General features: G+C 53.3%; 1 protein-coding gene across 2 annotated transcripts in view; it reads left to right on the top strand.

Moving 5' to 3' along the window:
- Szt2 (SZT2 subunit of KICSTOR complex) overlaps positions 1–22,320 on the top strand; it is a 44,543-nt gene that overhangs the window by 13,416 nt on the left and 8,807 nt on the right. For both annotated transcript variants that reach the window (XM_055618401.1, XM_055618400.1), the window contains exons 8-59: positions 906–1,116; positions 1,308–1,478; positions 1,883–2,117; positions 2,289–2,418; positions 3,128–3,270; positions 3,442–3,594; positions 3,727–3,841; positions 4,041–4,258; positions 4,347–4,562; positions 4,896–4,974; positions 5,152–5,246; positions 5,440–5,608; positions 5,729–5,843; positions 5,941–6,054; positions 6,266–6,436; positions 6,608–6,702; positions 6,928–7,051; positions 7,146–7,310; positions 7,400–7,604; positions 7,855–7,970; positions 8,095–8,341; positions 9,147–9,288; positions 9,453–9,545; positions 9,690–9,768; positions 9,871–10,164; positions 10,302–10,443; positions 10,562–10,669; positions 10,753–10,816; positions 11,029–11,214; positions 11,534–11,701; positions 11,776–11,863; positions 11,971–12,042; positions 12,216–12,417; positions 13,545–13,644; positions 14,771–14,900; positions 16,474–16,626; positions 16,707–16,809; positions 16,900–17,005; positions 17,092–17,203; positions 18,131–18,249; positions 18,354–18,518; positions 18,727–18,811; positions 18,961–19,125; positions 19,227–19,394; positions 19,756–19,889; positions 20,441–20,607; positions 20,722–20,819; positions 20,904–21,036; positions 21,221–21,351; positions 21,465–21,565; positions 21,640–21,816; positions 21,988–22,255. In XM_055618401.1, coding sequence (XP_055474376.1) covers positions 906–1,116; positions 1,308–1,478; positions 1,883–2,117; positions 2,289–2,418; positions 3,128–3,270; positions 3,442–3,594; positions 3,727–3,841; positions 4,041–4,258; positions 4,347–4,562; positions 4,896–4,974; positions 5,152–5,246; positions 5,440–5,608; positions 5,729–5,843; positions 5,941–6,054; positions 6,266–6,436; positions 6,608–6,702; positions 6,928–7,051; positions 7,146–7,310; positions 7,400–7,604; positions 7,855–7,970; positions 8,095–8,341; positions 9,147–9,288; positions 9,453–9,545; positions 9,690–9,768; positions 9,871–10,164; positions 10,302–10,443; positions 10,562–10,669; positions 10,753–10,816; positions 11,029–11,214; positions 11,534–11,701; positions 11,776–11,863; positions 11,971–12,042; positions 12,216–12,417; positions 13,545–13,644; positions 14,771–14,900; positions 16,474–16,626; positions 16,707–16,809; positions 16,900–17,005; positions 17,092–17,203; positions 18,131–18,249; positions 18,354–18,518; positions 18,727–18,811; positions 18,961–19,125; positions 19,227–19,394; positions 19,756–19,889; positions 20,441–20,607; positions 20,722–20,819; positions 20,904–21,036; positions 21,221–21,351; positions 21,465–21,565; positions 21,640–21,816; positions 21,988–22,255 — 7,540 coding nt within the window. The remainder of the gene's footprint in view (positions 1–905; positions 1,117–1,307; positions 1,479–1,882; positions 2,118–2,288; positions 2,419–3,127; positions 3,271–3,441; positions 3,595–3,726; positions 3,842–4,040; positions 4,259–4,346; positions 4,563–4,895; positions 4,975–5,151; positions 5,247–5,439; positions 5,609–5,728; positions 5,844–5,940; positions 6,055–6,265; positions 6,437–6,607; positions 6,703–6,927; positions 7,052–7,145; positions 7,311–7,399; positions 7,605–7,854; positions 7,971–8,094; positions 8,342–9,146; positions 9,289–9,452; positions 9,546–9,689; positions 9,769–9,870; positions 10,165–10,301; positions 10,444–10,561; positions 10,670–10,752; positions 10,817–11,028; positions 11,215–11,533; positions 11,702–11,775; positions 11,864–11,970; positions 12,043–12,215; positions 12,418–13,544; positions 13,645–14,770; positions 14,901–16,473; positions 16,627–16,706; positions 16,810–16,899; positions 17,006–17,091; positions 17,204–18,130; positions 18,250–18,353; positions 18,519–18,726; positions 18,812–18,960; positions 19,126–19,226; positions 19,395–19,755; positions 19,890–20,440; positions 20,608–20,721; positions 20,820–20,903; positions 21,037–21,220; positions 21,352–21,464; positions 21,566–21,639; positions 21,817–21,987; positions 22,256–22,320) is intronic.

Genomic DNA, 22,320 nt, shown 5'->3' with positions numbered 1-22,320 from the left:
CTGGGTTGGGAAATGAGGGTCAGGATGGTGTAGATAGACTTGGAGACAGCAGAGGCCAAAGACCTGACAGATTGTCTCAGTGAGGTCAAAACACAGCAGGAACAGCGCGGAAGGAAGCTAAAGGGAGATTGTACCGTGGGATGTGGCAATTTGGAATTGCAAAGATAAGTTCATTCCAAGTGAAGACAAGGGCCAGTGTGTAGACAGCTGCAGGTGTGTGCATAGAAATGAAGGTGAGGAACCAAGTGGTTCCTAACTCATTTAGGATATTGAATGAGTCATATGGAGCAGGTCTGCAAATATTTTCTGCAGACGTCAGGCAGTGAATATGCAAGCTTTGCAGGCCCTTAGTTTCACAGCTGCATGGCTTTGCTGTAGGAGTGTGAAAGCAGCCACAGACAAAATGCAAAATGAATGGGTGTGGCTGTTCCACACAACCTCACTGAAAAATAGGTATGGACTGATTTGGCCTATAGATTACAAGTGGTTTGATTTACGGCCTTGGTGCTGGTATTACCGGAAGCTTTTTCTCAGTGCAGGCTCTCAGGCCCCACACCAGACATGTGCTTTAACAAGATCCCAAAGGTTTAGAATGCACCTTCGAGTTTAAGAAGCACTTTGTTAGAAGGATAATGATGAGAAGCCAGTGGGACAGTTGCCAAAATCTTCTGGAGAAGGGGAAAGAGTGGTTTTGACCTGGAGGAAGGAGGGCAGAGGGTGCTATGGCCAGTTAGCGTGGGATTTAGATAGGAAGACTAAAGGAGAGCTACAGCGTAGTGGTCTGTCCTGGGAGCACTGTGGCCCACTTCCCCTCAGTGGTCTGGAAAGTGGGAACAGTGCTTCCCTCTCCTGTTCTTCCCTGGTCCTCTGGTACAGTAGGGCCTTCACTTGCTCACTCTCTCCAGGTGGGAGGAGTTTACTCTTACGACTGCAGTTTTGGCCATGTGCCCAATGTGGAATTGATGAAGTTCATTGCAATGGCGACATTTGGTTCCTACCTGTCCACTTGTCCTGAGCCTGAGCCAGGCAACCTGGGTCTGACTGTCTACCACCGGGCGTTTCTGCTCTACTCCTTCCTGCGCAGTGGGGAAGCCCTGAACCCCGAATACTACTGTGGTAAGAGGCAGGCCCTGTGGGTGGGGGAAGGGCGGGTACAGGATGGCCTTGGCTTTGGGAGGGCTTATAGTCTAACTGGGGCTGGCTTCTCTGGTACTTTCGCTCATAGTGATCTCAACATAGCCCCTCCCCATATATCCATCAGCTGGCAAATACCAATTTCTCCTTCCCCATCCTCATGGGTCCTCCAGGCTCTCAGCATCGTTTGTTTAATGAGCACCTGGTCTCTGCAAGCAGCAACCCTGCCCTGGCCTTGCGAAGAAAGAAGCACACTGAGAAAGAGGTGCCAGCTGACTTGGTCAGCACTGTGTCTGTCCGCCTGCGAGAGGGCTACAGTGTCCGAGAGGTTACCCTGGCCAAAGGTAAGGGTCACTAGACCCCACCGCAGTTTCACAGGTTTCTGGTAACTTATGTGTGTGCAGACCTACCAGATAAATAGGGGACTCCTGCCCACCACACATTTAAAAGTGCCCCCGTGAGAGTCTCTGCTTGTCATTTAAGACAAGTGGGCTTTGAGGTGCTTTCAAGGCTGAGTTCTCTTAGCATGTAGTTCCCAATTCCATATCCCGCTGCAGAGGACTTTGTTTTCAGATTCCTCCTGCATGCTTCTCTCTGCATTGGTGGGGAGGCTGTAGTTCTAAAATGTACGAAACTGGGTTTGGGACTTTGGCCAGGCTCAAGGTTCCATGATATAGGTGAGGCTCTGAGTAGGACTCGGGCTTGGAGTCTGCTTCTAACCCTCACTTGCCTTCCTGCTCTCCTGAAGGAGGGTCCCAGTTGGAGGTGAAGCTGGTACTGCTATGGAAACACAATATGCGCATTGAGTATGTGGCTGTGGCACCCTGGCCCCTAGAGCCTGAGGGCCCTCGAGTGACACGGGTAGAAGTGACCATGGAAGGCGGTTATGACATTTTACATGATGTGTCCTGTGCACTAAGACAACCTATTCGCTCATTGTATCGGACTCATGTTATCCGCCGTTTCTGGAACACACTACAGAGGTAAGTAAGGTCACCACTTAATGAACAATACCCCACTTATGTGGAGGGTCAAACTTGTGAATGTGGGAGCCCAATGTACCAAGCTCATGTCCAGGGTTCTTTGTACTCCTGAGGTCCCTGCTGTCTGCCCCAGCAGTTTGCTGTAGCTCAAGCTTGGCCCTTGTTCTACAGCATTAACCAGACAGACCAGATGCTTGCCCATCTTCAGTCCTTCTCCTCAGTGCCAGAGCATTTCACCCTTCCCGACAGCACCAAGAGTGGAGTGCCTCTCTTCTACATCCCTCCTGGCTCCACCACCCCGGTGAGTGGGCCTGAAACTCTGTAGCCCCTCTCATGCTTTCCTAAACTGGAGGCCAGAACCATTCCTGTTCCTTCTCTCTCAAGCCTGAGGCACCTGAACCAGTTTTAGCCTTGAAATCATCTCTTCCTCCTGCCTCCTAAGGCCCTGGGAAAACCATTAGTAGAAAAAGACGCCACCCCAGCAGACCACCCAAACAGATTGACATTTTGTGGGCTGCCTAGGTGATGGTATCCCATTGCCCTTGCCCATCACCATATGGCATACTTGGGCCTCTCCCTTCCACCCGTGACCAGCTTTTTTGATCACCACCAGCCATGTAAGCTGGTTACTTCCTGAGACTACAGCTTCAACACTCTGTGCTCTCTTTACTCACTCTACAGCTGATACCCTGGCACAGTGAGCACATGGTCCATGGAAGTGTGCAGTGGCCTCATCCTTAGATCTTGCTGGTTCTCAGCCACTTGCCATTAACATGAACAATATAGGCTGGGCAGGTTGCGTCCTCTGGCTGGGTCAGCTTTAAAGGGCTATGAAGTTTGTCCTGGCTCAGTCATCATAACATATTTTCCATGCTGAAAATCAGTTTTTACATTTGTCCGGGGCTGTCCTTTAACCACAACCCAATGCTGACCCCCTGAACTGAGTCTGCCACAGCTATTTGCTACTTTTCCACAAATGTTTATAGAAGGCTGGCTTTTCTTGTCCCCAGGTGCTTTCCCTTCAGCATAGTGGTTCCGACTCCTCCCATGCCCAGTTTGCTGCCTACTGGAAGCCAGTGCTGTCCATGGACGCTAACTCCTGGCAGAGATGGCTGCACATGCATCGCCTGGTGCTAATCCTGGAGCATGACACGTGGGTACCCTCAGGTCCATGGCTGTGATGGAGGGGGGCTGTGATGGAGGCTGGGGAGCGGGGCTAATGGGCAGAGTACCAGCTGTGGCCGAGCTGTGTCAGCTCCCATGACCTCAGGGTCTAGAAGCGATAGGGGCTAAATCTGCTGTCACTCTCCCACCCTGTCCCCAGACCGCTGCCTAAGCACTTGCACACCCCGGGCAGCAATGGCCGCTACAGCGCTGTCCAGTGCAGGATCTCACACTCCTCACTGACCTCGCTGCTTCGAGACTGGAGCAGCTTCGTGCTGGTTGAGGGCTATTCCTATGTCAAGCTGCTCTCCAGGTGGGCAAAGCATTCCTCACCCTTCTCCACACCTCATGCCTGTCTTTCTTCCTATCCCCAGTCTTCATCCCTACTGCTGAAGCCCACTTATTCTCAGCCCAGGACTGCTCATTTGGTTCCGTTTCTCCCCAGTGCCCCGGACCAGCCCCCATCCTCCTTCTACATGGTCCGCATCATTTCCAAGACCCCGTGCATGGTTCTTCGCCTGGGGTTTCCAATTGGCACACCAGCCCAGGCCCGGCATAAGGTAACCCAGGCCCTGACTGCCCCGACCGACTGGGTTGTTGTGGGGTGGAGATGAACTGTTTCCTCAGCCCTCCTGGCTCAGTAAGGGGAGGCACTCCTAGAGGAACATAAAAGGGAGCATTCTCTCCTCAGCTGTGATCTCTTCTCCCAGACTGGGACAAGCTGAGAGTAAGGGAGCATGACTACATTTCCTTCCACAGATTGTGTCAGGCCTACAGGAAGAGATCTTGCGCCTTCGTTTCCCTCACCGGGTGCAAAGTAAGGAGCCGACACCCAAAGTGAAACGAAAAGGGTTAGGGGGCATTGGTGGGGGCAGTTCTCCCTCCAAGTCACCCCCCACGCTGGGGCCACAGCAGGCCTTGTCTGACCGGCCCTGCCTTGTGGTTCTTCATAAGCCACTGGACAAGCTCCTTATCAGGTTGGTATATAGAGGATGGGGAGGAGGCCTCATTGCATGAGGGGAGGCTGCGAGCAGAAATCAACTGGGGAGCTGCCCCATTTCCCAGGTATGAGAAGCTGCCCCTGGACTACAGGGCACCCTTCTTGCTGACACTGGAGCCACCAGGACCACTGCCCCTGGTGTCAGGCCGCTCGGCCTCCTCTAGCCTCGCATCACTGTCACGCTACCTGTACCATCAGCGCTGGCTGTGGAGTGTCCCATCAGGCCTGGCCCCAACGCTGCCACTCAGCGCCATCGCCCAGCTCCTCTCTGTGCTCACTGAGTACGTCTTCAAGCCTACAGGGCAGCTGGGGCAGGGGGAGAACAAGCGTAGGCTCTGGGTTTGGACAGGGGCCTAAACCAGACACCTCCCATCTCCAAGCACCATTGTCGATACAGAGGTCATGCTCTTACCCTCGCACTCTGTCTTCCCCCAGCTCTGCTAATTTTGGCCTCAGGTCTTATTTAGACCTGACACACTCCAGGGAACTGCTAATTTGAGCTTGCCTCCACTGGCCTACGTTGCATGATGGCTTCTGGGAGGTGGGCAGTTGGTACACTGAACTAAATTTCTCTTTCCACCTCTTTCTGGTCCTCCTGTCTTTCGGGGCTTCAGGGTCCGGCTCTCTGAAGGGTTCCACTTTGCCTGTAGTGGGGAAGGAATCATCAACATGGTTTTGGAGCTTCCGATTCAGGTGTGTGCCATCCCTCCTGAAACTTTCCCCAGGGACCATCAGAACCTGGGGACACTTGCCTCTCAGTTGGCTGGTGACTGCTAGAAACCGTCTCACCCGATCAAGAGGCCAGAGTGAGAAGCAGTCCCGACCTCTTCACTGGCCGGCTTTTGCCCAGGATCTCCTGTTTGTCCACAGAATGAAGCGCTGGGGCAGGCTGCAGCTGAAGAGAAGCATACGTGCGTCATCCAGTACATCCTCTTCCCCCCACACTCTGCCTCCACTAAAGACAGGTGAGCCACCTTGGCATGCTCCCCTCCCCGGGGTCGCCATAATGTCTGGCTGACATGCCCTAATGTTTGGGTGGTCCATGTTGAAGTAGATGCTGCAGAGGCAGAGGTGACTATCCGCAGTGCCTGCCTTCTCGTCCTCCCTGCCACAGCTGTCCCTGCATATCTTCCAGGCTTACAACCCTTCCTCTTCCAGCTTCTCAACAGATGATGACAATGATGTGGAGGTGGAGGCCCTAGAGGGGGAATCAGAGCTCAATCTGGTCACCGAGGTGTGGGTGGAGCCTCAGTATGGACGAGTGGGGCCTGGCCCTGAGAGCTGGAAACACCTGCAGGATCTGACCTACTCTGAGATCCCTCAAGCTGTGAGTGACCCCAGAACTGTCCCCTGCCTCCTACCAGGTTTATCCCTTGCTTTGACATCCTTGAGACAGGAGGTGGGACCTAGGGTAGAATGACTCCTGTCATCTGGCATTTCTCCCTAGCTCCACCCACGGGATGCGGCCTGCATAGGCTCCCTGCTGACCTTTGAATACCTGATACAGCTGTGCCAGAGCAAGGAGTGGGGTCCTCTGCCCCCAGAGCCACGGGTCTCAGATGGTCAGTGGAGAGGGTACGGCAGTGTGGTAAGATGGGAGAAAGCAGCCACAAGTAGGTAATCTGAGTCTCACTGTGCCCTATTCTTTCCTCCTCCTAGGACTGGACCAAGGAGGAGACGCCTGTGTCCATGAGATCCCTTTCCGTTTTGACCTGCTAGGGTTGTTGCCACAGTGCCAGCAGCTGCAGATGTTTTTCCTCCTGCTCTCTAGAGGTAGGAGAACTTGGAAGCTACTCACCTTCACCTAGGGGCCAGCAGATCAAGACCAGCATCTAAAAAGATAGAAAGCAGGTCAGCCAGCACAGCGAGGGAGTGATAAGGCAGGTGGAGGCTGAGGCAGAAGGAAGGGCTGTGCTGGTCAGGGTGGAGCCGGGGGCACTGGGCAGCAGGAGGCTTGCTGCTGAGCACAGTGTGTGTCGGGCAGAGCCAGAGGGTGTGCCTCTCGCCGAGGGGCCCTGTCCCACCAACGACATGGTGCTGTGCCTGCTGCACAGCTGCCTGGGGCAGGAGCTCAGTGACCGGGAGATCCCACTGACCCCCGCTGACCAGGCCGCCTTCCTGAATGAGGTTCTGCGGCGGAGCTGCCGTGATGCAGGTGAGCAGGATCCCCACTGCTTCCTGATACCACACTTCAGCCCTGCCCTGCCCTGCCCTGCCCCACGGTGGTTTCCGTCTTTGAGGTCTAGCCTCCTTCCCCACCCTTTCACTGCAGAGCCCTGCCTCTATGCTGGTCCTGTCCTATTCCACCATCTCTACCCCATTATAGGTCCAGAAGGTCTTCCAGTGGGGGCCCACACCATCCCAAAGGATCAAGCAGGCAACAGCACCCAGACCCCTGGAGACTGCACCCTTCCCAACCTGGTCAGCACTACTGCTTTTCTCTGACCACTTACTGTGCTTGCCTCCTTCCATCAGCACCTAATGCCCAGGTGCTGAGGATCTGGGCCCTTGGCAGAGTCTGGCATGTCCCTTTGCTCTTGCCCTCTCATACTTAGCCAAAGAGGAATGGAGTCAGGGTAAAAGAAAGGAAAGGGACTTAGGATGGTACCTAATAGAGTGCTCTTATTTTCTGTTTGTCTCTTACAGAGTGTAGGTATTCCTGGAACTCTCAGGCCTTCCATTTCTGCCCAGCCCCCTCAGTGGCACTGCTATGCAAGGCTTCTGAGCCCCCAGCATGTGTTTCTGACTTTCCTCCCAGCTACCTTTTCAGGTACCAATAGCTGACCTTCCTCACATACAAACCCTGCAGCTCCCTCCCCAACCCACCAGAGAGCCCTGATAGGTGTCCCTCTTTTCCTCTTCAGATGTCCAACATCTGGCTGCTTATGGCCTGAAGGGTTCCTTTCAAGAAGAAACAAAACCCAAGTTTGGGGACTGGAGTGGAGATTCCAGCGTAAAAGACCTGGGAGGAACTGGAACTAAGGCTATGAAGTCCCAAGTGCCCACCCTCAGTGTGACCCTTCCTAGTGGTAAGGCCAATGCTGCCTGCAGTTGTTTAAGCACAGGGTGGGGTTGGGAAACCTAGAGAATGTGAAGACATGAGCACCTTTCCTCACAGACACTACCCAGGATCCAGGAAAGCCAAGCCCACCCTCCTGCCGAGACATAACAGCCAACAGTGGGCGCCAGGCTCCCCAGACAGAGGGTACAGACGGGCCCCGGATGCGGTGTCCTGTCTACGTCTACAGCTGTTCCCTGGAAGCACTGAGGGAACAGATGGTTGGCTTGCAGCCTCCTCAGGCACCACGAGATCTCATATTCCGGTGAGTGTGCCCCATCTGGACTCTTGGCTTCTCTCAGCCAGTGTTCATACCACTCAGGTGTGAACAGATAGGTTGTTGGTCAGTCAGGAACTCAGCTTCCTAGCTGTGTCCCCCAGCAAATCATCGGACATCCCTAACCATGAATGCATTTGCTCAGAGTCTGGACAGCCCTCTGGAGTATGAATGGCTAATGAGGCCAAGGTATCATTTAGGGGAGTCCACCAAGCCCTGTTTTTCCTCACATTCCCAGGACTCAGTACCTGGACCACCCCTCCTCATCCTCAGCCTGGATGGAGCCCAGATACAAAGAGGCAGCCATGCATTGCGCCTTGCTGCAGGAGCATGCACAGCGGTGCTATGTCCGAGGTGAGCAGAAATACCATGCAAGGAAGGAATGTGGCTCTGAGGATGGAACTACAGAGGTTATAGGGTTGGGGACTGGACAGACAGTTACAGAGCTAGCCCGCATGGCCCATTCCACTTCCATTAGGGCTCTTCCGAAGCTTGCAGCAATCACAGAGCGTGACCTGCCAGGATCTGCTGACAGCCGTGGATGCCTGTGAGGAGCTCCTGCAGGAAGTAGACATCACCCCTTTTCTGCTTGCACTGTGTGGCCATACTGTGGGTTTGCCTCATGCACCACCAAGCCCTGGTCCACTCAGTCCAGGGCCCTTCAGCAGTAGCATCGAAGAAGGACCAGAGCCCCGGGAACGAGCTATCCTAGTGTCTGAGTCCAGGTAGGACTACTGTTCCTGAGAGTTGTTGAGCAGGGTTGTAGGAAACACATGGACCAAGTCCCTACAAGCACAACCTTCCACCTGAGAAGCAGTAGTGCCTTGTCACTGGCTTCATTCCCAGTGCATCTGCTCTGTCCCATTTGCCTGCGACAGCAGTCTTCCTCCCGGCCATACCCCACCTCTCCTAATTTAGTTGGTTCCGATTAGCTGAGTTAGGGCTAGCCCATTCCTAGAAATGGAAGCAGAAATTTTTCTGATGTCCTCCATATTAATCATAATTTCCCCAACTACTGCGAGTGTTATCAGTCCAGCACAAAACAGTGTGTTCATTACTGAGTCCCCACAGTGGGCCTCCACAGGTCCTTGCTGAAGGGAGGCCAGAGGGAAGGACAAAGGCAGGAAATGCAGATGCTCTGTATCTTCTACATACAGCATGTTGCTGTTGAGGAAACAACAGCTAAAATGGTGGGGGTGCTGAGGACTCCACCCCAGCGACTGCTTTGGAGCCCCAGGTCCCACCACTTTCCATGCCCCCTCCAAGTGAACACACTTTTCTCCAACAAGCTTTGCTTCTCCTCTTGTTCTTCTCCTTTTATGCTGAATGATACCACCCTCCTCCCAGTGATGCAAGTCAGAAAAGGGGCCACCATACTCCAAGAAATGTAGAGGCCAGAGCCCAGAAGGAAAGAAGGGTGATTGCCCTCAACATCCCAAGCCATTGTTCCAGCACCTGCAGATAAAAGGCGGTGTGTGCTGCTCTAGCACTTGGTGGCTCCTAACACCAGTGTGCTCCTTCTGACCCCAGCATAGAGACGGAGGACCTGAGTGAGCCTGAGTTTCAGAGCACCCGTATCCCTGGGAATCCAGATCCTGGTCCGGAGATTTCTCTGACAGATGTCTGCCAGCTCAGAGGGGAGGCACATGATGCTCTTCACAGCCTCATCCAGGTGGGAACTTAGAGGAGAGTAGAAACAGGTGGAGCCTGCTGATGCCGCCCGCAGATTCCCCCCTGGTTGAGGATGGTCACGTGTCCTGATCTGGTAAAGGAGGTAGTGTCCTTTAAGAAGTAGCTGACAGCTGACATCATAGCCTGCTTCTAAACCCACAACAGGAGAAGTTCCTGGAGATCAGTCGTCTCCACTTCCGCACAGTGCCGTCCAATCCCCACTACTTCTTCTATTGCCCTCCATCCAGTAGGCGAGAGGTGAGAAACTTTCCTTCTTCCCTTCCTTCTACCCCAACCCAGAGTCCCAGAGGAACCTCCTAGCCTGTCTGAAACCTTTTGAATCTTGGTTCCCCGATGCCTAGTTGTTCCACCCTGATTACTTACCTCACTCCCCTCCCCTAGGATGAGGGACCCCGAGACACCATAGACAGAAAAATCAGTGACCTGGAGTTTTCAGAGGCCGAGCTTGCAGGAGAGGAAGGTGTGTGAGCAAGTGGGTAAAATCGGGATGGCTGTTTGAAGGCGGGATTCTGTGGTCCCTGCTGCTGTCTTCTCCTGTTGACCGTGTGACTTGTGTCTCTAGGGGATACATCCGCCTGCTGTGTGGTCACAGAGAGTGATCCGGAGCTGGAGGTAGAATACCGTGAGAGCCGAGAACCAGGCCTAGGGCCTGCTGCACTAGACTCTGCCTCACTGTCCGATGCAGACACTGTGAACCCTGATGAGGACTCCTTCAGTATCTTAGGGGGCGACTCACCCACTGGGCCTGAGAGCCTCATGCTTGACCTGCCGCCTCTCTTCCTACACCTTACATGCTCCGTGCGGCTGCGCGGGCAGCACAGCTCAGTGCCTGTGTGCAGCCTGCCCACCTGCCTGGGTGAGTTTGGGGGAGCCAAAAGGAAGGCCAAAAGACCCTGTACGGCTTGTTTGGGAGAATCTAGGGGAAGGTCTTGTTATCACTTAGGACTTAGAAACTCCTTTTTCCAGGAATTCCTAATTTTACCTCTCTCATAGGCCAAGTGCTTTCTAGTCTAGAGGGACCCCCAGTTGGAGGCCGAGTCCCCCGGAGAGATCTCAGTGTTACTCTTGATGTCTTTGTGTTGACCTTGCCCCTGGAAGTGGACCTACCCCCAGCCTCAGACCCTCAGCACCACCGGTATGGCAGCAAGCGTGGCAGGTTCTGGGGCTTTGGGGAACAAGGATACGTTGGGAGACCCTCAGAGGATAATAGCTCCTGATCTTTGACACGGTGACTTTGCTGTCACCATGTTTAGGTCAACATCCGAGAGCAGTGCTTCATTCCCACGGTCCCCAGGGCAGCCATCATCTTTAAGGTCAGATGATGGCCTAGGACCTCCACTACCACCCCCAGAAGAAGAGAGGTACATCCTTACCTCCCTCAGTCTCTCACTCCCCCTCAGTTTCATTCTTGTGAAACTGGTTTATAAACCTTTCTTCCACTTAGGCACCCAGGACTGTCCAATTTGGCCATACCCCACAGACTGGCTATTGAGAGCACTATGAATGAGGTGAGCCTTCCCTCCTGCAGTGTAATCAGTAGCCCCCACACCCCCAGCGCTGTAACTGACACCCATTCAGTCAGGTACACGAGATGTTTGAAGCAGGCCTCTCATAGTCTTAGTCCAAGGCTGATGACTGTCTGACTGTCTTCTAGTGTCTTGAGGTCTGGGTTGAGGTGATACCCCAGTAAATAAGGGTTCCCCTGGTCCTCTGGCTGCAGATCCGCTGGCTGTTGGAAGATGAGATGGTGGGGGCACTCCGGAGAGGGGGCATCCCACAGAGCCCTGCCCTGCACCAAGCAGCTGCCCACATTCATAGCTCTTCAGGACGCTCTACCTGCCTCCGCCAGACTCCTCCTCTGAGTTTTGTGTTTGGGCCAGAACGCTCCCTCACACAATTCAAGGAGGTAAGCTGTCCTCAGAGCACTGCATGGGAGTCCATGCTTCCTTGAACCCCAGAGAGAAAGGCCCTCTCTAAATTGGAATCCATAGAATTTTCCCTCCCCTGTGTCCTTGCCCTATCACCTGCCCTCCCCCGTTTGCCTGATAGCCTGACTCTGTGGACAGTAATCCAACTTCCCACCTTGCTGTTGGGCCTGATGAACTCTGGCAAGTCACTCAGCCTTTTCTCACCTCAGCAGTGGTGATGCTGCTGTCTGCTTCTGTGGCGAGTCAAAGTGTCAAGTGAGAAATCCTGCCTAACCTGAGACCTTGGCTCCTCCCTAGGAGTTCCGACGCCTCCACCTCCCTGGCCATGTTCTCCTCGAGGACCCTGCCAGTGGCTTCTTCTTTGTGGCAACTGGCCAACAACCAGGAGGACTCCAGGGGGAGCCACCTTCAGCAGCCTGGACTTGGCACAGCCGTGAAGACAGGGCTGAAGATGCTGAAGGGGAGGTAAGTCTGACCTCGGGACCAAGAGGTGTGGCGGCTGTCATGCGGTAATCTCAGTTCTGACTTCTGTTCCTCAGGTCCTGACAGCCAGCCCCCAAGTCCCTGCCTCCCTAGAGGACTCTGAAGGCACTCCCCTCATCAGCCTGCCCAGCTTGTCACATGGAGGTAGGAGAAGATGGGCAGCATGGTCTGGGGGCCATAGCTTTCTCTCCCAGATGCCACTTCTACTGGCAGGATCCAGAGACACACTAAGCATTCCCTTCTCTTTACAGGAAGTCAGTCTGGGCCTAGCCGGGGACTAAGCCTCATGTCTAGTCAAGGCAGTGTGGACTCAGACCACCTCGGTAAGCTCAGGATGGGGGTGGAGGACCCCAAGTTGATGGCAGCTGGGGTTAGGGCTGCATAGGGAAAGGTCTAGCTAGGTAAGAGGATCAGACTATCAAGCCTGATGGGCCGGAGAGTCAAGTGACTCAGGCTCAGCTAAGGATGGGGTTGAATATCAGCACATTTGACACAGGTTATGATGGTGGCAGCAGTGGCTCCGACAGTGAGGGCCCCAGTGAGACCCTTGGTGATAAAGCCGCCTTCACACTGCGGACTCCACCTGGACCAGCACCCCCAACGCCTTCAGTCTCAGGCCTTCCTGGGCCCTCCCTGCCTGATTTCTGGCTCATCGTCAGGATACTGCAGGACCGTGTGGAAGTGTATGCACACGCACGGTATGTAGAAGCCATGGCCTGCACCCCAATGCTATCAGCTTCTCCTGCCTATCCTCACAGCACCTCTCTCCAGGGTTACTGAAAGTACCTAAGGCCTGGCTTCCCTGGTGACACACACCTTTAACTCAAGCACTGGGAAGGCAGAGGTAGGAAGATCTCTGTTAGTTTGAGGTCAGCTTGGTCTATGTTGTGTGTTCCAGGTTTACCAGGGCTCCAGTGAAACCCTGTCTCAGAAGGAGGGCGGGGGTAGGGAGGAAAGGGGGAGAGACAGGGCCTTAAGAGCTTTGGTAGGAATCTTCTAAGGTCCAAGACTCCTCCTGATCTCTTCTAGGAAAAGCATATCACTCTTGATTTTTGTTTTTGTTTTTGAGACAGGGCTGGCCTGGAACTCATTATGTAGGCCTGGCTTCAAACTCATAGAGATCCACCTGCCTCTGCCTCCTAAATGCTGGGAGTAAAGTTGTGCACCACCATGCCCAGCACTCTTGACTTTCTTAGTATGACTGAAAAGCTGATGGGGATTTTGACTTCTACCTGGGTCTCAAGAGCATCAAGTTGATAAAAGCTTTAGAGGTTGATATTTTAAAAGTAAGCGTGGTGGCTGATATTTAACAAGTGCATGTAACATTAGGCACCGTCTAGCGTGTACAGGGATTAGTATGTCTGATCTACATACCAGCTCTACATAGTATTGCCCTTAAAGTGGGGGTGAAAAAACTCTGTGCAGAGAATTAAATGCTTGCTCAAGGTCACAGTGAATGATAGAGCCAGAACTCACAGCTAGGCATCTGCTTAAATAACCTATTCTCAGAGGTGAAACAAGAAAAGGCCATCACTTTGACCAAGGTTTGAGAATAAACAAAGGGCCATGCTGGATGATAGGAGGCTCAGCGTAGAGCCACGATGGAGTTGGAGAGGCAAGCATGGAACCTAGGCCTCCAAAACCGCTAGAAATGTTTTCCCTTTCCCCATGAGGTTCATTGCCTTCATAATTTTTACCTCCTTTATATAGTTTTCTTCTGTGCCCTTTCCCCCAGCTCCATGACCTTTCCTCTAACTTAGGACACCTAAAACTGCCTCCTACTGCAGTTCTCTGTCACATCTACATATCCATCCTTCCTGCCCAGGAACCTGCTTCGGGAGGATGGCGGGCCAGGCGCTGAGTGTCGCCACCTGCAACAACTCCTGGTGAGACGAGTTGGGGAGATCTGCAGAGAGGTCAACCAGGTAAGCCAACCAGGGTCAGAGCGTGGGGATCAGGTGCCAAGGCAGAGAGGAAGAGAAAGGAGTTTCTAGACCTGATCCCTTAGAATCTGGTGGTTTGTATCAGACGTAACCAATGACAGAGATCTTTGACATCCCAGTTCTGGAGAGCTGTTACTCCCCCAATGCCCTACAAACTGGAAGGTTCTCATTTCCTGCCAGTGACTCTTGAGGGGTTTCCTGGGATGTCAGTGAGACGCAGACACAGGGACCCTGACTCTCACTTGTATAGAAGAGGCCAGACAGACATTGAACAGCTGACATACAAGGAGGAGCTCAGTGTCAGCTATGCAGAATTCTGTAGTGGAAAAGCAGAGCACATGATAGCTCTGGCCCTGGAGTATCTGGGAAGACTTCTTGGATAAAGCCGTTTTTGGTTGAGTACTGAAGGATGGTGACCAGATTCTGCGAGGGACTAAGACTTGCTGGGTTTGCTTTCAGAGCCCTGAGCTCTGTTAACTAGGATGCTGTTCTCTCATTACTAATGATCTGGTTGCTGGCATCTTTCCTTGGTGGTAGTAGGGTTTGTTTTGTTTTGAGTGGTTCTTGTTTTGTTTTGTTTTTGTTTTTGTTTTTTGTGGGGTTTTTTTGTTTTGTTTTGTTTTTGCTTTTAGAAATTCAGAATTATATTTCTGACTCCCTAGGCTACCTATCCCTCCATGGCCCTTTGTTCATGTCAACTTCCCCTCTATAGTCCAAACCTCCTGTGTCACCCACCTGTGTCACCTTTTTTCTCCATGCAGATTGAACAGTGTCTGAAACCATGAGCTCTGTGTTTCTCTTGGCAAGAAACCTGTTCCTTCACTTTCACGTCACAGTACCTAGAAGTAACATTCTCATACTACCAACATAGGCTGTTCTCCAGGTTGTAGCATGCAAGTCTGATGTCAAAGCAGACTGTCCTTGGCTGCCTCATAGTCCTCAGCACATCCATGTACTTTTGTTTTTGATACAGTGTATTATAGGAAGTCCAGGCTGGGCTCCTGGTGTTCTATTTGACCTTGGGCCTCAGTGGTCATTTATCACCCCTGACCATCACCCACTTATCAGAAAGTATTTTGGTTTTCTGACACCTTGCTCCTTCTCCTAGCGACTGCTCCTTCAGGACCTTCATGACAGTCACGTGTGTAACTCCCTTCTGGTGGCCGAGAGTGAAGAAGATCTGTGGCGCAGTGAGACTCCTTTCCATTCACGTCAGAGGGTACCCCTGCCCAGTGACGGTACGATCCTAGCCAGGAGCCTTCCTCACAAAGCAGTGTCACTGCCTGCCCTCTTAGCCATTCCTCATGTGAGAAGCGAGACTAGAAAGCTAAGGATCCCTGCATTTGGCTACTGCTGGCTCGTCCTTGACTTTAAAGAAAGCAGTTTCAGTGGAGATGCAATAGGAGCCAGATGAAAAGGCAGAGTGAAGATAGATAGTTGGAGCAGAGAGCAACTGCTCTTTCAAGCAGGTCAGCAGAGAAAATGGATAAGGAAAGTAGAGGTGAGGAAAGACCTTCAAAATGGGGTCCAGAACTGAGCATGCTTCTATTTGGTAGGGGGAAAGCTAGTGAGGAAGGGGAGGCCTAGCTCCAGGCTGTGATTGTGATGTGGCTTTCTCATAGCTTGCCTTTTTCTGGCTTTGCCTTGATACCCAAAACAACCATCTCACCCCAGCAACGGGGCTGGGCAGGGAGTGAGAAGTTGGCAGCCTATTCCACAAGGAGGAAACAGAGGGGAGGAGTCGGAGACGCTATAGCAAAGTTGGTCTTCTGTTTGTCCCTCTAGATAGGCAGACACTGGGCCCCTTTAGGATCCCTGGGGTTTCCGGTCATGCAAAGGACTCACACTAATCCAGTGAGGGTGGTAATCGAAGTCTCAGCACTTGGGCTCCCTTCTCTTGCACCCATGACCGCTCATGCTGGTGCTGGGAGAAAAGTCCCATCATATCATCTCCGGTTCTCCCTTCTGGTTTCAAAGTAAAGCCAGAGACTCCTTGTTTTTAATAGTGTCAAACCTTTTTAGCATTGTTAGAGGACTATTTCTCTCAACACATCCTGGGATGTTTCTATGTATGAGAGTAGAGAGCCCATAAATCAGCAGCCTGCTGTGGTTTTGAAGGCAGTTTCTGCACGTTGAGAATGAGCCAGGACAACCAAGCACTGCCACATCAGGACTCGAAGCAGCCTGGCATGTATGGCCGGTCAGAGCCTAGGAACAGCTCTGCCTTGGTTTAGTCTCCATATGTTCTGTCCGAAGCCCTTAGGAACTGCGCTCGGAACCAGAAAGTAGGTAGCGTCTCTTAGGTAGCCTGTATGTTGCTGACTGCTCCTCAGCTTCTTCATTCACTGGTAGCATGACAAGGATCAAATAGGGCGTGACCCTTAACCACTACTGCACCAGCCTTCGGGATACCTTTCCTTCAATGCACAGGAGAGCTGCCCCTCTGCAGCCAGTGTGCACGGGCATCCAGAGCCGCTTTCTTTTAATGAGCTACTGCTACAGCTTTGGTGAAGACAGCAGCTTATAGGGCCACTGGCATATGTTATGATAGGCCAGAACCCTCTGGCATTGTCTTTAGGATTGCCTTTCTCGACTCCTTCAGAGTCTCCTTAAGAGAGTCCCCAAAGCGTCCATAACATAACTGGCCTCCTCAGAATGTGCCTGTGCCAAGCTCATCCTTACTGCCCAATACATTCATCTTTCCTTAGGAGACAGGTAGTCAGACGGGGGTGAGGAATGAGGAGTAAGAAGTCTGGGGTAAGGAGCAGAGGCCTGGATATCCTGTTTGTCACCTCGGCTGCCCCTCTGCAGATTATGCTGCTGATGAGAGCTGTGGTCCCCGAGGATACCTAGCAGCCACAATGCAGTTTGTCCCAGGCCATTTCTCCTGTGACGTTGTGTGGGGAACTGTGATCCGAGTCCATTCGCGCCTCAAGATGGGACCCAGCATGGGGGTCTCTCGGGGTATGTGATTGTCCTGAGAGGGCAGGTGGGAGTGAGAGATCTGGGGAAGCAAGTCTTCTCACCCCCTGTTACTTCTGCAGCCATCCAGGCCCTGCGTTCTGTGCTCAATGCCTTCTCTGTGGTGAACCGGAAAAACATGTTCGTTTACCAAGAGCGAGCAACAAAGGCCGTGTACTACCTTCGGTATGTGGACCCTGAGGAAATGGTTAAAGCTTGAGTCGGGGATGGTGTGGGAGGAGGCGTGTCCAAAGACCTTGCCTGTCTTTTTTTTAGGCTTCTGGAGACATCCTGCAGTGACAGACCGTGGGAAGGGGACACGCTGCCCCCATCTCTAGCTCTGTCTCGAAGCCAAGAACCCATCTACCCTGAGGATGCTGTGGCATGTATCACCACTCCACCACCCATTTGTTCCCACACACCCTCATGCTCCCTAGAGCTGAAGCCTGACCATTGCTGTCCCTGTAGGGTCCTCGCTCTCCCCTTGACATGGCTTCCAGCCGCAGTTCAGACGCCGTTCGCCCTGTGGGCCAAGTGGACAGACATATCCAGCTACTGGTACATGGTGTAGGGCAGGCAGGTAAGCGTCCAGTCTACCCTGGGCTTTGTCCTCCAGAGCTTGCTGTGCTCTCGGCTTGGCTTGAGCAGGAGCCAGCTGAGACACGACAGTTCGATTAAGGTGTTGTGTGGGCAGCGGAGCCAGACAGTCCCAGTGGAGCTGCTGGGTCCACTGACCTGAGCCCAGAGATGGACTGGGTGAAGCTGGTGGGATCAGCTGGGGCTACACTGAACCTGAGGCATCCAGGTAATGTGTACCCGATCTCAGGCTAAAGCTGCTCACTTTGTCCTAATTTCATTCTGTTGCTGTGATAAAACAGTAACCAAAAGCAACTTAGGAAAGAGTTTATGTCACTTGACAGGTTACGTCATCAAATGGAAGTCGGGGCAGGAGCTCAGCAGTAACTTAAAGCAGAAACCACAGAGGCACGCTGGTGCCAGCTCACTTACAGACTCACGCTTAACTAGTGTTCTTCAACAGGCCGTGACCACCTGCCAGTGAACGTACAACCCACAGTGCCCTGGGCCTCCTATACCAGTTACTACGTGATAGACTAACTGATATCATAATGTAGTAAAATCAAGACACCCTCCCACAGCCTCCCACAAAGCAGGCTGACCTGGGCACCCCCTCAGTTGAGATGACCCCAGGCTGTGTCAAGTTGGCAGTCAAAGAATTGGAACACATAGCACTCTTCAGTAGTTGTAACACAATTCCAAGATTGGTGATATGAAATTTCCCATTTTTTGGATAAGGATTTTCAGAATTTTAGGTAAAATCTGTATGTCCAAAATCATGTTGAGTAGCCTGACAAAACTGGGACTCTTTGCTGGCTTCGTTTAGGTGGCGTGCATGTCCCATTGGTGTGGTTAGGCCCTTAAGGCCAGGACTGAAGATGGCTGAGTCCTCTAACAGTATCCCCCACCTTTCTAATATGGCTCTGTTAAGGTCCTGAAATCACAGACGAATTAGTGAGGGTTCTTCGTCGGCGCCTGGATGAGGCCACACTGGACGTCATCACCGTCATGCTGGTTCGGAATTGCAAGCTGACCCCGGCTGATGTAGAGGTCAGCTGCCTCTCTGACACCAGCATCCTTTCCAGGCTCAGCCACAGGTGCTGAGGAAATCTAGTCTGGAATCCGTGCCTTCAGCTCTGTCTCTCTAACTGCAGTTCATCCAGCCTCCTGGGAGTCTGCCCTCAGAGGTGCTGCATCTCGCCCTGCCCCCATCCTGCAGACCCTGGCTTCTGGCCCTGGCCTGGTACCTCCGGCAGAACTTACTCACCTTCCTCCACTCTCCCAAGTACACAGACAGCAATAGCCGGAACCACTTCCAAGTGAGATTGCCCTCACCTGCCCACACACGTGTACCCTGCCCCCTGCACACCCAGACTGTAACTTGTCTCCAGATCCCTCCGTCTGGGGCATGGCCCATGGGCCTGTGTATACCCGCCTGCCTGTGTCTTCCTGAGCTCCCATGCAAACCTGTACCCTGTCCTCACTATGGACCTCTCATCTTAGCGCTTATGGCTGTTCTCTCCCTAGCATCCACTCCCACCACAGAGTGGCCTCCCTGACTTGGACATCTACTTGTATAACAAGCCTGGTGGACAGGGCACTGGTGGCAAAGGTAAATTGCGGGGCTTAGGCCTATGGCACTATACCAGGTACAAGAAAGGCTTTTTCACCTGCAGGCGAAGAGAGCCTTGCTGCTGAGGAGGGTTCCAGGAGGGGCTGTGCAAGTGCTGGGTCTGAGCCTTCCTATGGATTTCTACACAGGGGTTGCCTGCATCACTCTAGCCTTTGTGGAAGAAGGAGGATCCCCCATCCCCCTGGCATTGTGGCCTCCCTCTTCTCCGGGGCCCCCAGACCCAATACAAGAGGAAGAATTTGAGCAACTGACTCAGGTCATTCGGTGCCCAAACATGTCGGACAGCTCTTCAGGTAAGACAACCTGCTGGGACGAAGTGTTCCAGCAATGCTGTGAAGGCAATGATGGTGATAAGAGTGGAATGCAACCGCAGGTGACCTCCATTTTCCTCCAGCTCAGGATGGGTCCCCACGGCTTCGACTGGATGTGTGGGAAAAGGGGAACATTAGCATTGTTCAGCTGGAGGAGAAGCTCCGGGCTGCAGCTCGCCAGGCCCTGGCTGACGCCATCATGGAGCTGCGGCTGCTGCCCACTTCACTGTGTACAGAAGACGCACCTCCAGGTATGCAGGTCAAGAACCCAACTCCTATGCTGGGTCCAGGCAAAGTCAGAGGTCAAGGCAGCATCGTGCTGGGCAAGGCTGCAGACATGACACTCAGAGACAGAAGCAGATGCCCATCACCTTGTCTTGCGCATCAAGGTGAAGCTGTGGCAGAAGCAGAAGCATTCAGCCCCCGCCCCCAACATACACACCTGAGGAGGGAGGTAGCCTCAGGAGCTCATCTCACAGATGTGTGCAGCTGTGCACAGTCAGTTCATACACTCACCATCAGAGTTGGTGTTGAGACACTTGGGCCAGGCTTGGGGTGAGCTTTTCGGTAAAGGGGATCAGTGATGGGATCCTCAATCCTTGGTGTCCACAGGAAGTCTAAAGAGCGGGTCGTTGGAAACTAAGAGCCCTGCCTACAGAGCCAGCACCTTTCCCTCTACCCAAGTCTCGGGAGAGCCTGTGACTCCACCTAGCAAAGCCGGCCGCCGGAGCTTCTGGGATATGCTGGTAGGACGGAAGTGGTGAAGCTGGCTTCTGTTTACCCGACGGCCTTCTAGCTGCTTTAACCCTCTTCCCCTACAGCCCTTGTCACATGTCTTTTGAGATAGAAATGCTCTGTCCTCTGGATAGAAGTGACCCCAGCCATAAAATCATTCTTGTTTCTACTTTTATAACTGTAATTTTGCCTGTTATGAATTATAATGTAAATGTCTGTGTTTTTAAATTGGTCTTAGGCGACCCCTTTGAAAGGGTTATTTGACCCCCCACAAAGGGGTCGAGACCACAGTTGGGGAACTGCTGGTACAGAGTCGCAGATTACCAGCTGCCTTCACTTGCATGTTTCTAAGTGAGAGCCCTCTAAACACTAGCGCTTTACCTATGAGGAAGATGAGAGTCAGAAAAGTTAAGAAACCTGCCCAGGGCTAGGTAGTTAGCCTCCATGAGCTATCATGGCCCGAACCAGGCCTCACCCTCAAAGTTCATGTCTGCTCCACAGTGCTCCCGTCCCTCCTTTCCTCTTCCTAATAGCCCTTCCTCATTCTCTGCACTGTTGCTAGAGTAAAACGGAAGGTGGAGATTTGGGTTCCCCCAAAACAACTGATGATATTGTCCTGGATCGGCCGGAAGATACTCGGGGTCGGAGACGTCATAAAACTGAGAATGTTCGGACCCCAGGTGGATCTGAGCGGGCACCAGGCCCAGATTCTGGAGCCCAGAGACAAAGGTATGTGTGTGGCATGGTGTGTTAGGGCAGGCCTGAGTGTGAAGACCCTGGTGGGTGCTTGACAACTGTGTGTGTCCTGGGGGCGTGGCATTCTAATTCCTGCTCTGTTTTTAGACGCAGGACAGCACAGCTGGAGGAGGGAGAGGTGGGCACTCTGCACCCTGTGTTCGCTCGTGTGGTTCGGCGCTGGATGGGATTTATGGTTCAGATTGGTGAGGCCCTGGTCCCTCGCCCATCCCTCACGAGTTGGCCTGCTTTCCGTCCTGCAGCCCTGCAGTGACTTGTCTGCCTTCCAGGTTGTGCCTCAGTGTCCAGAAGCTCCACCCACATGGTGTCCCGGTTCCTCCTTCCTTCCATCCTCTCAGAGTTCACCACTCTAGTCACCTCAATGGCTGGAGATACCAGTGTCCGTGTCTTTGAGCGGCATTTGTGAGTTTGAGGTCTGGTAGGGTTGAAATGGCTCCCCCGGAGCCTTAAAAACTGGCAACTTTAGTAAGCCAAACCAGTAAGGACAGGGCCAGGAGAGTTGGGCACAAGGCTCAGGAGGTACAGGCTGGGCCAGAAAATGAGGCCAGAAATTGTTTCCTTCTTACCCACTCCTTCCTCCCAACAGAGGTTCTGAGCCAGATGTCTTCAGCCCTTGTTCCACTGGGCAGCTGGGCCCAGCACCCCGCCCAGCAGCTGAGCGGCACCTTCTTCTTCTGGGAAGGAACTTCGCACAGTGGAGGAGACCAACACAGCAGGGTGAGGAGATGGTGGGCAACAGGGACTGCCCAGCAGCTGCTGACCCTGCAGGGGGAGGGTGGGATATGGGGCTCTGGCCACAGCACCCCATTGTCTCCCTCCCCTGCCTGTAGCTGCCAAAGCTGTGCAGCGCTTTGAGTCAGGAGGAGATGGAAGCCCAGGGCGAGGAGCTCCCCGACAGAGGCTCCTGCTGCTAGAGGTCATAGACAAGAAGGTGAGCATGGGGTCAAGGGTTGGGATGGGGGAAGGGGTTCCATGGCCTCACTGACCCTGACCGCTGCTCTCTAGCTTCAGCTGCTGACTTATAACTGGGCCCCGGACCTGGGTGCAGCACTGGGCCGAGCTCTGGCCCGCCTTGCACAGTGGCAGAACGCACGGGCCCATCTCATCTTCTGCCTGCTTAGCCAGAAGCTCGGGCTCTTCCACCACTGCGGCCAGCTGGACTTTCCTGTGCGCGATGGAAAGGTACCTGCTGCCTAGCTCCCACCGACGGTTCTGGCCGCCAGCTGGTCAGCTGAAAGAAACTGGGAAAGGGAGACAGGCTGGGACAGAATTGCTAGGAAAGAAAGCCCGATGTGGGATTAGGGGTTCAAGGTCAAAGGACTTGAGCCGGATGTGATCCTCCATCCCTCTCAGGAGCCAAACCCATTCCTGCTGCCGACCATGGACGTGGAGACCCTCATCCGGAACCCAAGCCCTCCACTGAGCCGCGAACAGGGCCGGCTGAGTGGGTCCTCCCGTGGTGGAGGTCCCCTTTCCTTGGACACATTTCCCTTTGATGAAGCCCTGAGGGACATCACAGCTGCTCGCCCCAGCTCCACAGTTGGTCCTGTGCCCAGAACTCCAGATCCGGTCACCTACCATGGGCAGCAGTTCTTAGAGATCAAGATGACAGAGCGAAAAGGTGAGGCTTGTGGGCCAGGCGGTGGGGAGGGACAATTCCCGTGAGGACTGGGCCAGAGAGGAGGT

The sequence above is a fragment of the Psammomys obesus genome, unplaced genomic scaffold, assembly GCF_907164565.1.
Source record: "Psammomys obesus unplaced genomic scaffold, mPsaObe1.curated_primary_1811, whole genome shotgun sequence".
Classification (NCBI taxonomy): Eukaryota; Metazoa; Chordata; class Mammalia; order Rodentia; family Muridae; genus Psammomys; species Psammomys obesus.
This window is presented reverse-complemented; position numbering and strand designations above follow the sequence as displayed.